Source organism: Lynx rufus, unplaced genomic scaffold, assembly GCF_022079265.1.
Source record: "Lynx rufus isolate CCGP_SWC_20201006 ecotype Redwood Valley unplaced genomic scaffold, mLynRuf1.p SCAF_5, whole genome shotgun sequence".
NCBI classification, from domain to species: domain Eukaryota; kingdom Metazoa; phylum Chordata; class Mammalia; order Carnivora; family Felidae; genus Lynx; species Lynx rufus.
Genome location: NW_025814867.1, coordinates 147,402,460 through 147,417,414, shown reverse-complemented (window position 1 = coordinate 147,417,414; position 14,955 = coordinate 147,402,460). Strand labels below are relative to the sequence as shown.

Genomic DNA, 14,955 nt, shown 5'->3' with positions numbered 1-14,955 from the left:
GTAGGTTGTTCTCTGGAAAAGTCACACTGTGATGAATACTTGTAAGTTTATGAATTGTGTCTCAAGGACACAGTCTAGCAAACCCATCAGTTATTTGTTGTAATACTGTATATTATAATCCATCTCTATAAAAGGCTTTTTACAAATCTACACTGATGGCTAAACCATGATGCTATTCTTTGGAAGTAAGTTGTAGCATGCTTTGTTGTCTGCTATGGAAGATAGAAAATCCTCAGACTACAGAACATTCAAATTCTCAGCCATCTATGAAGACAAGTATTTGTTATGTCCCAGGTCTAAGAGAAGTGAAGCGTGGAATTAATACCCTTACTTTTCTTTTATGATCCATCTTGGTTATTGATCTCACTTGTCAAAATATATTTTCACAGGATTCTCTAGGCAAGCATATTCTAATTATAATCACACATAAGAGTTAAATGGTAATGATGAAAAAATCTGCTTCTCTGTTACATTATTTGAAACTGGAAAGCCAGATCCCCAGAAGAGTGTTAATGATGTGTTCATTTCATCTGTACCAGTGCTAGCTCTGTATCATTGCCACTTGACAAAATAGGAAACATTCATATGGGGTGCCTGGCTGGCTCAGCCGGAGGGTCTGAGGGTCACGATCTCAGGGTTGTGAGTTCAAGCCACACATCAGGTTTAGAGATTACTTAAATAAGTAAACAAAAAAGAAAACATCATATGTTCCTTTGAGGCTTTCAGAAAAGGAAGGGGAAATTACAATACTAGAATTGGTTCATAATAGAAATTGTGAAAAATGACAACAGCCCATTAAGTAAATATTAAAAGCTTAACTTTCTTTTTTTTCATCTGCAAGGAGAAAGCTTATGGAGCAGCTGGAGAAACAATTGTCATTGAAGAACTTCTTGAAGGAGAAGAGGTTTCTGTAAGTGTATTCATCTTCTGGGCTCTTACAGAGTATGAGAAGTTGTATTACCTGATCTATGAGCCCCAAAAAGATTTTATTTATTCTGGTTGCTTCATCTGAAAGCATAAACCCAGCACCTACAAAGGAATTTGTATATGTTTAGTATTTTTGGATGCAAGTGAAAAAAGAATTTATTCTCTCTTAATCACACCCAGTATATCAGTAGAGGACTTGGGTTTTTATCATCTATTATTTAAGGAGGGAAAGGTTGAAATATTTCACTTTGAAATTAGCTTTACCTTTTTTTCCTAACTCGCTCAAAAATTATAGACCCTTCAGAAACTGAGTATACAAAATCTTTTGATTCTTGATGTAAATAGCTTAGGGTTACTTATGTTTCAACTCACTTGAAAAAAAAATTTTTTTTTCTCCTGATTAGAGTTATGGTACATCTAGTTCTCCTTATTAAGGTCTCCTTATTTTGTTTTCTCTGCAGTGTCTGTGCTTCACTGATGGCAGGACCGTGGCCCCCATGCCCCCAGCACAAGACCATAAACGATTGCTGGAGGGCGATCACGGCCCCAACACAGGGGGAATGGGAGCCTATTGTCCGGCACCTCAGGTACTTCCCAGAAGTCCAGCTCAAGTTCAGCAGTCATGGTTTGGTCTTCTCAAAGAGCCCTTGGACCATGTTTTTCTGTCTGTTTTCTGTACGTGATGCTACTAATCAGCAACTTGGATTTCCTATTAAATGACAAGTATCTCTTCTAGTTTCACTCAGAAACAAAGACCATGGGGGAAGGGAAGGAGAAAAATAGTTACAGAGAGGGAGGCAAACCATAAGAAACAGAACAAACTGAGGGTTGATGCGGATAGGGGGAGGGCGGTAGAAATGGGTGATGGGCATTGAGGAGGGCACTTGTTGGGATGAGCAGTGGGTGTTGTATGTAAGTGATGAATCACAGGGATCTACTCCTGAAGCCAAGAGCACACTGTATGTTAGCTAAGTTGACAATAAATTGTATAAAAATATAAATGAATGAGTGAAAACCTTTTGTAAAGTCCTTGAAGAACTGTGGTTTGAAATCCTTCTAGCTCCTGCTCTCTACACCCTGTTTTTAACCCATGAGAGCCAATTATAGTACAGAATTTAAAAAAAAAAAATTTTTTTTTAATGTTTATTTTTGAGACAGAGTGTGCAAGCAGGGAAGGAACAGAGAGAGAGAGGGAGACACAGAATCTTAAACAGGCTCCAAGCTCTGAGCTGTCAGGACAGAGCCCGACACGGAGCTTGAACTCAGGAGCTGTGAGAACATGACCTGAGCCGAAGTTGGACACTCAACTGACTGAGCCACCCAGGGGCCCCTAGAATTATTTTTTAATCATCTTTGGATATCCAAGGCCTAGCACATAAGTGCTCATTAAATGTGTGCGTGTCTGTGTGTGTGAAAGAGATGAACTGAGAACCATGTCAGACTATAATTTGTTTTTATGGTTTCTGTACTTCATAATGAGTACATAAAGTATGTTTCCAAACAATTTTTGGACAGTTTTTATAAGGAATTGCATTAGGTGTCTTTTAAGTAGAACTAGCACTTCAGAAACTCACCCATTCTTTTCACTGATGATTAGTCACAGTTGTTTGTGCTGATAGTATATGTAGTGCCTTATACACACTTTTATTGATTAAAAGATTAAAAATAAAACAGGATTTACTTCAAGCTGTTAAGATTTTTGTTTTTTAATTTTAGAAAGAAAAAGCGGGGGAAAGAGGCAGAAGGACAGAGAATCTTATTCAGGCTCCATGTTCAGTGGGGAGCCCGATGTAGGGCTTGATCTCACAGCCCTGGGATCATGACCTGAGCCAAAATCAAGAGTGGGTCACTCAACTGACTGAGCCACCCAGCACCCCAATGTTTCATAAGTATTAAAACTACTATTCAATAAAAGTGATTTTAGTACAAGAGCTATCTTTAGGGGCGCCTGGCTGGCGAAGTCAATAAAGCATGCAGCTCTTGGTCTCAGGGTTTTGAGTTCAAGCCCCACATTGGGTATAGAAATTAGTTAAAACTTCAAAAAGTAAAATCTTTTTTATTTTATTTTTTTAAATTTTTTTTTCAACGTTTATTTATTTTTGAGACAGAGAGAGACAGAGCATGAACGGGGGAGGGTCAGAGAGAGAGGGAGACACAGAATCGGAAACAGGCTCCAGGCTCTGAGCTGTCAGCACAGAGCCCGTCGCGGGGCTCGAACTCACGGACCGCGAGATCATGACCTGAGCCGAAGTCGGCTGCTTAACCGACTGAGCCACCCAGGCGCCCCTAAAATCTTTTTTAAAAAAGAACTATGTCTAGGTCTAATTTTTGTAATTTATAAACTTTCACATTCTTAATTTTATAGGCTTATGGAATAGGCATAGAACATACTAGAAGGATACAAAAGAGCCTCAAGGTGGGAGGGGAACTTTTTTCATTTTTACTATTATTATGGTTTAGGAAACTTTTTAGTGAGTTTTAAGTGTGTACACGTTTGGAATTCTATAGGTTTACTAGTAAAGATGATTTAATACTTAGTCATAAAACAGCAGCTGACCCCGATCAGTAAATAATACATAATCTAGCTTCTGCTTTATCTCTCAGAGGTTTTCTTTCCTTTTTATAAAAGTAAGGCTAAATACTTAAAGAGTCAATGTGAAGATTTTAAAAGCTTATGAATTTAAAGTGCTTAGCCTAGGGGCACCTGGGTGATTCAGTCGGTTGAGCCTCTGACTTCAGCTCAGATCATGAACTTGAGGTTTGTGGGTTCGAGCCCCACATAGGGCTCGCTGCTGTCAGCCTGTCAGCACAGAGCCCACTTTGGATCCTCTGTCCTCCTCTCTCTGCCCATCCCCCACTTGCATTCTCCCCAAAATAAGTAAATAAAGTAGTCAGCTTATCTGAAGTAGTAAAAAATGATAGTTTTCATTGTCCCATATAGTACTGCTTATAAGACATTTTTTTAATACCTAGTTATATTTAAATATTCCTATATGATCCCCAGGTTTCCAAGGATTTGCTGCTAAAAATAAAAAATACAGTTCTTCAGAGGACAGTGGATGGCATGCAGCAGGAGGGTATGCCATACACAGGTGAGCACACTGATGTCACTGTGGGCATTATTCATGGAGCGACTTTTCACCTTGACAAAACTTCCCCACTTTCTTTTTTCACCACCTTTTAATTGAGCCCTGTTGTAAAGTTTGCCATGGTTAGTGCAAAACTTCGAGTGTTAGAAACATACTTTAATTTTCAGTCACGATACAATGTTTTCATGATAGTTTTTTGGGTTTTTTTTTCCTTTTTCATTGAAGGTGTCCTCTATGCTGGTATAATGCTGACCAAGGATGGCCCAAAAGTTCTGGAGTTTAATTGCCGTTTCGGTGATCCAGAGTGCCAAGTGAGTAATAATTAAAGACAGTATATAAAGTGGTACTTTGTTGACGTGTTTCTTAATCTCAGGATTTTATCAGCCTGGAAATAATTACCTTTAAGAAATATGTGCAGGGGCGCCTGGGTGGCTTGGTCGGTTGGGTGTCCGACTTCGGCTCAGGTCATGATCTCACGGCCCGTGAGTTCGAGCCCCTCATCGGGCTCTGTGCTGACCGCTCAGAGCCTGCAGCCTGTTTCAGATTCTGTGTCTCCCTCTCTCTCTGACCCTCCCCTGTTCATGCTCTGTCTCTCTCTGTCTCAAAAATAAATAAACGTTGAAAAAAAATTAAAAAAAAAAAGAAAGAAATATGTGCAGGTTCTGCTGGTATCTCAGTGAATAAAATGTCTAGAGAGAACTAAAGTTTCTCTCAGTTGCCATGTTGATTTATGTTTTCCCAGGTGATCCTCCCGCTGCTTAAAAGTGATCTTTATGAAGTGATTCAGTCTACCTTTGATGGCCTGCTCCACACATCTCTGCCTGTCTGGCTGGAAAACCGCACCGCCCTAACTGTCGTGATGGCAAGTAAGGGCTACCCAGGAGATTACACCAAGGGTGTGGAGATAACAGGTAAATACCCGGGAACCAAAGGTGGGATTAGAGTGCAACAAGTAACCTGTGTTACAGCAGGCCTTCCTCCCGTGCTCTGCTCTGTGCCTTTTACGGGTATAAGGCCATCAGAAACCTTGAAGGGATTTTTAACCATGTTGGATGTGGGTTTCAAATATCCAGAATTACTGTATTTAAAGAATTGCCATCAGTTTCTCTTCCTCACAAGAAGACCTAAGTAGGCCTAGCCAGGTTTCTAGAATATCACTTGCTGTTTCTTTCTTTTCCACCCTCCAAGAGCCAGGAAGATAAAGGGAATTTATGAGAGTCAGAGGAACATTGGTAGAAGCTACATCAGTGAGACACATCCCAGAAGCATCACAACTAGACCCCACCCCCTCTTCCATTTGCAGCATACCCCATAGTCACTGGGATGTCAGAATTAAAAGTTTCAAAACAATAGCCTTCTCTTCTGTTTGCCTTTATAGGAAATGAGGTATCTCTTGTTAAATGATACTAAATAAAACAGTGTCTTAAAATGCCACGTAAGTTCTAGTGCCATAAGCCCCAAGGCAGACCTCCATGATCCCTGGCAGGCTGTAGTTTGGCCTCCCTCAGGACCCCAATAGTGCATTGGTTCAAACACCCCATTTCCTGCCTTGCCCAGACAAGTCCACTGCCCTGTGAGTCCCACACGTGGCAGCTGAGCAGGTAGGAATTGATTGCCTTTTAAAATGAACAAAGAGGGGGGGGCGCCTGGGTGGCGCAGTCGGTTAAGCGTCCGACTTCAGCCGGGTCACGATCTCGCGGTCCGCGAGTTCGAGCCCCGCGTCGGGCTCTGGGCTGATGGCTCAGAGCCTGGAGCCTGTTTCCGATTCTGTGTCTCCCTCTCTCTCTGCCCCTCCCCCGTTCATGCTCTGTCTCTCTCTGTCCCAAAAATAAATAAACGTTGAAAAAAAAAAAAAAATTTAAAATGAACAAAGAGGGGGCGCCTGAGTGGCTCAGTCGGTTGGGTGGCCGACTTCGGCTCAGGTCACGATCTTGCGGTCCGTGAGTTCGAGCCCCTCATCGGGCTCTGTGCTGATGGCTCAGAGCCTGGAGCCTGTTTCGGATTCTGTGTCTCCCTCTCTCTCTGCCCCTCCCCCGTTCATGCTCTGTCTCTCTCTGTCTCAAAAATAAATAAACGTTAAAAAAATTTTTAAAAAAAAATAAAATGAACAAAGAGAAGGGATAGACTCAAGATCACTTATATTGGTGAAATCTCCCAAGACTGAGGTGACAAGTGTAATAGTCATTTCTGACACGGCAATATTAGGTATTCCCAACACCAGTAGGTATTTGGAACTGAATGCCCTAGTGTTATAACATTTAGGGAAGACTTCTAACAAGTTACCAACCGCAATGCTAAGAGAAGTAATGACCAAAAAGGACAAACTGAATATATAAGAGTGTGTGGGGTTTTTTTTGTTCTTTTTTGTTATTAATTAAGAGGTTATCTTTGTATAAGCTGCCCATGTTGGTCACTTGAGAATACAGAAAATATGGTCAGATAATATATTAGGTGTAAAATTATATATGAGAGTTTAAAAGTAATTTAAAAGAAAATTAAGCTAGGGATTTTAGACAGGGCCTGAAACCAAATTTAAATTTGTCTTAAAATTTTACAGTTGTCGTATTAGGGAAAAGATTAAGAATATGTTTTGCATTACAGTTATTCCTTTGGTTATTTAAAGAAGAAAGCAACTTAGATGGCTATGATAAAAAAGAAATTCCAAAAGTAAAAGATGTAATCAAATGAAGATTTTATTCATTGATGTTTACAGGGTTTTTGTTGTTGTTGTTTTTCCTTTTTCCATCTTTTAAGTTTTAGTTTTTAATGTCCTATCAGGAGAAAATAACTGTACAGCTCACCCTTGAAGAACATGGGTTTGAACTGCATGAGTCTACTTACATGTGGATTTTTTTTTTTTTACAACACAATATACCATAAATGCATTTTCTCTCCCTTATGACTTTCTGGATAACATTTTCTTTTCTCTAACTTACCTTATTATAAGAATGTATTATACAGTATGCGTAACATACAAAATACACATTAATCGACTGTTGATGTTATTGGTAAGGCTTCTGTTGGACAGTAGACTATTAGTAGAGTTTTTGAGGAGTCAGAAGTTATACATGGATTTTGAACTGTCAAGGGAAGTCAGCACCCCTAACCCTGACTATGTTTAAGGTTCACCTCTTTGTTTAGGTCCTAAGCTTTTCAGGACTTGGGTTCTTTTTTTTTCTTTTTTCCCTCCCCTATTAAAAGTTCTCACATGAGGCTTATGATAACACAGGTTTCTGATAATACACCTGTCACCCAATAGCAGAACGGGCTGTTCTTAAATCTTATTTAAAAACCTTATGAAAACTAAAAACTACTTCAGACGCATGGATTGCCGTTATTACGTAAATATGCTCTCTTACAGGCTTTCCTGAGGCTCAAGCTTTAGGACTGGAGGTGTTCCACGCAGGCACTGCCCTGAAAGATGGCAAAGTGGTGACTAGTGGGGGTAGAGTCCTTTCGGTAACAGCCATCCAGGAAAATCTCATTTCAGCCCTTGAAGAAGCCAAGAAAGGACTAGCTGCTATAAAATTTGAGGGAGCCATTTACAGGAAGGACATTGGCTCTCGTGCCATAGCTTACCTCCAACAGCCCAGGTAAATTTCCTACCAAGGTCATAAGACAGCTTCAGAACTAGCACAACTTTGGAACTGGTATAAATGGCTATGTAGGAATTTCTGTTAACCCTGTACTAAGTCATTCTATAATTTCTCTCTGTGGGACTGATCTGATTTTTATTTGCATTTAGTTGGAGTCAAAACTAGTTAAAACAATATTCAGATGAAATGGAAAAAGCTTCGTAGTACCTTTTTGTGTTTGAAAAGTTTAAGGACTTTTTCACATTGTATATTTTAAAATTTTTTTTTTTTTCAACATTTATTTATTTTTGGGACAGAGAGAGACAGAGCATGAACGGGGGAGGGGCAGAGAGAGAGGGAGACACAGAATCGGAAACAGGCTCCAGGCTCCGAGCCATCAGCCCAGAGCCCGACGCGGGGCTCGAACTCACGGACCGCGAGATCGTGACCTGGCTGAAGTCGGACGCTTAACCGACTGCGCCACCCAGGCGCCCCTATTTTTTTTTTTTTTTTGTATATTTTAAATATATATAATCATTTGTCAGGTACTCATAAATAAAAATGGGGATAAGAGGTTTTTATTCCTTGAGTTATCATATATTTAAACATTACTGTTGTATGTTTATCTTAGTTCCTGGTTTTGTCCAAGAATTCAAGATGAAAATATTGGCCATGTAATTTTGCAATTTAATTTGATTATACTGTAAATTTTGGCGGTCTCACTTTTTACTGTGTTTATACTTATGACTGAAATATGTTTTTGGACCCCTTATATGTTGGTACATACAGCTATTTTTTTTGTAAGATCAATAAACTATTAATTGCAAATGTGGGTGTTTCAATTTATTAAATATTGTAATTACAACTCGTTGAGTTCATCTGTGAGAAATAAACAGGTTTTAGGACAAAATGAGAAATTTTTAGTAACTTAATTAAACTTAATACTATTAACTTCTAGACAAACGTTTAAAGTTTAAATACTGGAAGTTTTTTAGGATTAAGAACATTAAAATACCATGCTAAAAGTTTTATTTTTCATTTTAAAATAACTAGATTCTCCATTGAAATGACCTATTTCAAGGGACTGTGGTCTTAATACTAGTCTGAGTTTATTAAAGATGAAGAAAATGAGAGGACATAATGCCAGCTGCTACCTGAGAAAAGGTTTTTTTAAACCAGTAGAACTTGTTTTCCTATTTGAGCATGACTCTGGACTGCTAATTTCATTGGAGTTAATGGCCAAAGCCATCAACTCTGTTTGTACCCTGACACCGGGTTTCTAACAAAATTTCACATACTTATTCATGTATCACTACATTCTGGTAGATCAAAGTACTCATTTTTGTAAGGCAAAGCTACTGAATTCCCAGTGCTGTTCATGAACTTCATCTCTAGATGCACTGGTTCAATGTGTTGGCCTTATTTAGAAGGGAATGGTGCATTGAGTATCATTATCTGGTTTTGCTTTTCTCTTGTGTGTTTCTATCTGGTTTCTTACTGTCTTCAGCTGAAAGGAAACTTACACAATTCTCTATTGCAGTAAGAGTCCAGTTTCATTATTCAGGGATTTCTTTGGAGAGTGCATATAATCCTCATCTTCACTTTCTTTTCTCCATTTTAGAATTCCTTTCCTTCCCATACCAAAATTGAACAGAGATGTTGTGGCAAAATATTAGTATATGTAGCTGCCTGTGAGGAATACTTGTAGAAGAAATAAGAGAAGTAGTTCTCAATAGTGATGATACAACTGAATCAACTGAGGAAGTTATTTAAACACATTTCGATTTCCAGGGCCTGCCCTAGACAACGTTAAAATCTGCGGATGGGGCCTACCATGTTTGGAGAGCTAAAAACCACTAGGGATATCTTCTGTTTTAAATAATACTTTAAAATTAAAATAACTTTCCCTGGCATTTAGGTGAAGTGCTTTGTTTTGTTTAATTCTTTAGGGGCCTGACTTACAAGGAATCTGGGGTAGACATTGCAGCTGGAAATATGCTGGTCAAGAAAATTAAACCTTTAGCAAAAGCTACCTCCAGACCAGGTAAGTCAGAGCCTATACTTTGCTAGTTCATTCATTAACTTTGAGAAACACTGAGAATTGATCTGTAATTTACTGAGGAAAATGTTCCAAATTAATGCCAGGTTCCTGTAAGTCTTGTCCTATGTAAGCCATACCCAGTTTTCTGCTTTCTTGTCTATAATACTAAGAAAAGCATTTCTTGAGGCGCTTGGGTGTCTCAGTTAGTTAAGCATCCAACTCTTGGTTTTGGCTCAGGTCATGATTTCATAGTTCCTGAGATTGACCCCTGAGTTGGGCTCTGTGCTGACAGCCCCTCCCCCACTTGTACTCTCTCTCAAATATTTTATTTATTTTTATTATTATGTTTTTTAAGAGTGCACAAGCAGGGGAGGGGCAGAGAGGGGGGGACAGAGGATCCATTGCGGGCTCTGCACCAATAGAGAACCTGATGCAGGACTCGAACTCATGATCTGTGAGACCATGACCTGAGCCGAAGTCTGACACTTAACCAACTGAGCCACCCAGGTGCCCCAAAATAAATAAACATTTAAAAGAAAGAAAAGCATTTCTTATCCGTGATGTTAAACTTAGATATGTCTGCTCCTTTAATATTTAATTACTTTCTTGATCAATTCTTTGAGCATGTGGTGCTCTCCCCCATTCTCAGGAAAAGCAGCTCTTAGCCATGCTTATGAAGAAGTTGTTTGTACATCCATGTGTAATCTGTTGAAATGCAGCAAGTATTTAATTTTTTTCCCCATTAGGCTGTGATGTTGATCTTGGAGGTTTTGCTGGTCTTTTTGATTTGAAAGCAGCTGGTTTCAAAGATCCTCTTCTGGCCTGTGGAACAGATGGTGTGGGGACTAAACTGAAGGTAATCAGACACCTATGTGGTTAAAGGCCTTTTGGGAAAGTTAAGAGAGAATTTACTATAAATCAAATACATATTTTTCCTCTCTTGATATGCACTAGAGAGAACTATACCAAATAACCATAAAATATGGCTAAAACATCTATATATTTCTGAGAGCACAATGTTGTTGAGGCTCTATCTGGATGGAAAGCTTATTTGAGGGGATTAAATGGGATACTTTTGGATCAAGTAGCTCATCAGAATTTAGTATTTTGTCTTTGGGTGCTCGGAGCAGCCATATTTATTAGCCTCCACTGATAAACTGACAAGATATTATTTGGAGCTTATTCACTTATGTGGACATTTCTATTGTGCTTCTTTAGATTGCCCAGCAGTGTAATAGACATGATACCATTGGCCAAGATTTGGTTGCAATGTGTGTAAATGATATTCTGGCCCAAGGTGCAGAGCCCCTCTTCTTCCTTGATTACTTTTCCTGTGGAAAACTTGACCTCGATACAACTGAAGCTGTTGTTGCTGGAATTGCCAGAGCCTGTGGGAAAGCTGGATGTGCTCTCCTTGGTATGACCGACCATCCATTAATCTCCTGTCCTTTTTCTTACTGTATTTTACCCCGTGTATAAATGTGATTGGTACCAATACAGATAAGAAAAACTGTAGATTACAAAATGAAGCAAATAAAATATATATAACATTACCAGAAGAAAACTTAGATCCTGGTGCCCTCAAGCTTCTCCTCAAAGGTTTGTCCCCCAGACTCCTACTCCTAGATTGTGAGCCAGGCCTTGCCTTTCTCCCTGATCTTTAGCATCTCCACCCCCATCTTTCTCAATGGCCTCATGGACAGACAGGGTTAGCAGTTTCCTGCTTACTGGCCTGCAGCAGAAGGAGATGATTCCTGGCATTCTAAATCTTAATGTTTCCTGACTGAAGTGACACTAGGAATAAAATGTACCTAACACAGAAATACTACTTAAATATATATGAGAATTTGAAGCAAAATGAATGTGTAGTCCGAGTGGTGAAACTACCTTCTTCATATTACCATTTCTGTGGAAAATATGTCCCAAAAGCCAAAATTGCCTTTTCAACCGTCTTTTAGTGTTGTTTTTGTTTTTTTTTTTTTAATTTTATATTTGAGAGAGGGAGCAGGGGAGGAACAGAGAGAGAGGGAGACAGAGAATCTGCAGCAGGCTCCAGGATCTGAGCTGTCAGCACAGAGCTGGACGCAGGGCTCGAACTCACAAGCAGTGAGATCATTACCTGAGCCGAAGTCGGATGCTTAACCAACTGAGCCACCCAGGCACCCCTTCAACCATTGCTTAGAACAGTTTAGGGGCACCTGGTGGCTCAGTAGGTTAAGCATCTGATTGTTGATTTCGGCCCAGGTCATTATCTCACGGTTCATGGGATGGAGCCCTGCACTGAGCTCTGTGCTAACATCATGGAGTCTGCTTGGGATTCATTCATTCTGTCTCTCTCTCTCTCTCTCTGTCTCTCTCTCTCTGTCCACCCCCTTCTCCTTCTCCCTCTCCTTCCCTCCTTCCCCCACTCTTGCTCAAGTATGCACTCTCCAAGTAAATAAATAAACGTTAAAAAAAATGCATAAAAAAGAAAAAAAAAAGAACCATTTATAACTTGGAGTCTGCCTGCCTAGACCCTGTCTTTATATATGATCACAAAAGTGAACTGTACTTTCTAGGCCAGGGCATTTGGATTTAGGCCTGAGTACGTCACTTCTCTAAGCTTATACTGTCATCTGGAATGTAGAATGATTATAAAGATCGAATACAGGTGAAAGCATTTCTAAACTTGCCATAGGAATGACATATTCAACCAAGCATTCATCCTTTGAATGTCATGCTGTTGGGAAGCTACACTTCTCCCTCATGGGAATTTAGCGGTTTGCCTTCAAATTGTACTTGGTTGAAAATTCTGTTAGGCAGCTAATAGAATACATACTTTTTTTTGAACATTTGTGAAATATAGCCACATGTTTAATTGTTCATATTAAGAGCAGGGGGCACCTGGCTGGCTCACTTATAAAAGCACATGACTCTTGATTTCGGGTCATGAGTTCAGGCCCCATGTTGGGCGTAGAGATTACTTAAATAAACTTAAAAGAGGGGCACCTGGGTGGCTTAGTCGTTTGAGTCCAGCTCTTGATTTCGACTCAGGTCATGATCCTAGGGTCATAAGATCGAGCCCTGCATCAGGCTATATGCCGAGTGCTGAGCCTGGAGCCTGCTTGGGATACTCTCCCTCCCTCTCTCTCCCCCTCCCTCTCTCTCCCCCTCCCTCTCTCCCCTCCTCCCTCTCTCTGTCTCTCCCTCTGCCCCTCTCCCTGGCTCTCATGTTTGTGCACACTCTCGCTCTCTCAAGTAAAAAAAAAAAAAAAAAAAAAAGCTGGTGTCACTACTTCCTAGGCAGGTTTATAAATACTATGTGATTTCTTTGTTCTTGGTGTATCTTCCTCCAGGAGGTGAAACTGCAGAAATGCCTGACATGTATCCTCCTGGAGAGTATGACCTGGCCGGTTTTGCCGTCGGTGCCATGGAGCGGGATCAGAAACTCCCTCACCTGGAAAGAATCACCGAAGGGGATGTTGTTATTGGAATAGCTTCATCTGGTCTTCACAGCAATGGATTTAGCCTTGTGAGGAAAATTGTAGCAAAATCTTCCCTCCAGTACTCCTCTCCAGCACCTGATGGCTGTGGTGACCAGACCTTAGGTAAAAGCACTCAGGTTTCAACTCTCCCATTTGGAAATGTCTGAGCAACCACTTAATGGGTTAGTCTTTCCTTAGTAAATTAGAATGGAATAAATTACCTTGTCCTGTGAGTTTACTGTTGGGACCTCATTGTAAAACCTGGTGTGTCTGTGCAGGGTCAAATCATTCTGTATTTCAGAATTGTTTTTTATATATGATTTGGTTTTATATTCATAGGCTAAGTTTTTGTCTTCTCTCTCCAATACACAGGGGACTTACTTCTGACTCCAACGAGAATCTACAGCCATTCGCTATTACCTGTCCTACGTTCAGGACATGTCAAGGCCTTTGCCCATATTACTGGTGGAGGATTGCTAGAAAACATCCCCAGAGTCCTTCCTGAGAAATTTGGAGTGGATTTAGGTAAGATTGGTACAAGGAACTTTTTGTTCAGAAAACCATTTGGAGGAAAACTACATTATGGAAGAAAATTAAATTCTTAATTGTTAGGGTTTCTCAGAAAAAATAGGGCTGACCTTTCTACCTCTTTTTGCTTTATTAACCATGTTTATAAGGCATAAAATCCTTGCATGTAATTGACTTATGTAGATGAAATGCTACGGGGGGGTGGGGAGGGGGGGTGGATCGAGCCCTACATTAGGCTCTGAGCTGACAGTGTGGAGCCTGCTTGGGATTCTGTCTCTCTCTCCGTCCCTCACCTGCTCATGGACAAACATGTGCTGTCTCCCTCTCTCTCTATATATATATCCCTCTCTCCCTCTCTCAAAAGAAAAGAATAAAAATAAACTTTTATTAGAGATTTTTGTTGTATTATAGCAGACCTAAGTCTAAATTTTAAAGTAAATACAGCAGGACAGGGGTTTGATTTTAACTTTTTATATAGCTTCTTTTTCTTTATAACTTCTTTTAAATAGTGTACACATTCCTCTAAATCTGTAACATAAGCCGCCTAGTTTTGCATCATACTTAGGGTGCATTTTGGTCATTGCTAAGACCCAACTAAACGTTCACAAACCTTTACTGGAATTTACTGTATTTACTGGAATACAATTAATCCATTAGGGGATTCCTAAAAACATAGTTAATGCAGCACAAAACCAATATTCACTTAATTGTGAATATTGGCCAAGTGCGTCAGCAAAAATGCTGTGGATATCTCAGGTACAGATGGATCCCCCCAAAAATTCACAGCTTTGTATATATGCATACGTTATACGTTGTGTGAGATAGTAGGTTCATGAAACATATCTTGCCTGTTTTCAGATGCCCAGACCTGGAGGATCCCCAGGATCTTCTCGTGGTTACAGCAAGAAGGACACCTCTCTGAGGAAGAGATGGCCAGAACATTTAACTGCGGGGTTGGGGCCGTCCTCGTGGTGTCGAAGGATAGGACAGAGCAGATTCTGAGGGATATCAAGCAGCACAGCGAAGAAGCCTGGGTGATTGGCAAGGTGGTTGCGTGTCCTGAAGGTAAATCGCTCCTTCTTTAGTTGCTCTCAGGTATGTAACCTGAAATGCCACTGCCCTGCCTCGAGCTCCTGCCCACGTTTTATTACAGCCCTTGTACGGCACCCGTGTTCACACAGCTGCGACAGGACAGCAGAAGCTAGTAACACCACACACCTCTTCCCTCCTGCCCTAGGGTGCTGACACCTTGTGTGGTGGTCACATATGCACAACTGTAGCCCAGAAGACAACCCTTAACCAGTGGAGTGAAGAAATCCCCACCTGAGGGA

General features: G+C 40.3%; 1 protein-coding gene across 2 annotated transcripts in view; it reads left to right on the top strand.

Annotated features, from left to right (window-relative positions):
* Positions 1-14,955, top strand: part of GART (phosphoribosylglycinamide formyltransferase, phosphoribosylglycinamide synthetase, phosphoribosylaminoimidazole synthetase) — a 28,030-nt gene that overhangs the window by 7,923 nt on the left and 5,152 nt on the right. For both annotated transcript variants that reach the window (XM_047099297.1, XM_047099298.1), the window contains exons 6-17: positions 842-910; positions 1,389-1,514; positions 3,932-4,019; positions 4,242-4,327; positions 4,759-4,927; positions 7,378-7,609; positions 9,541-9,635; positions 10,379-10,488; positions 10,851-11,049; positions 12,968-13,219; positions 13,469-13,621; positions 14,483-14,689. In XM_047099297.1, the coding sequence (XP_046955253.1) occupies positions 842-910; positions 1,389-1,514; positions 3,932-4,019; positions 4,242-4,327; positions 4,759-4,927; positions 7,378-7,609; positions 9,541-9,635; positions 10,379-10,488; positions 10,851-11,049; positions 12,968-13,219; positions 13,469-13,621; positions 14,483-14,689 (1,786 nt within the window). The remainder of the gene's footprint in view (positions 1-841; positions 911-1,388; positions 1,515-3,931; positions 4,020-4,241; positions 4,328-4,758; positions 4,928-7,377; positions 7,610-9,540; positions 9,636-10,378; positions 10,489-10,850; positions 11,050-12,967; positions 13,220-13,468; positions 13,622-14,482; positions 14,690-14,955) is intronic.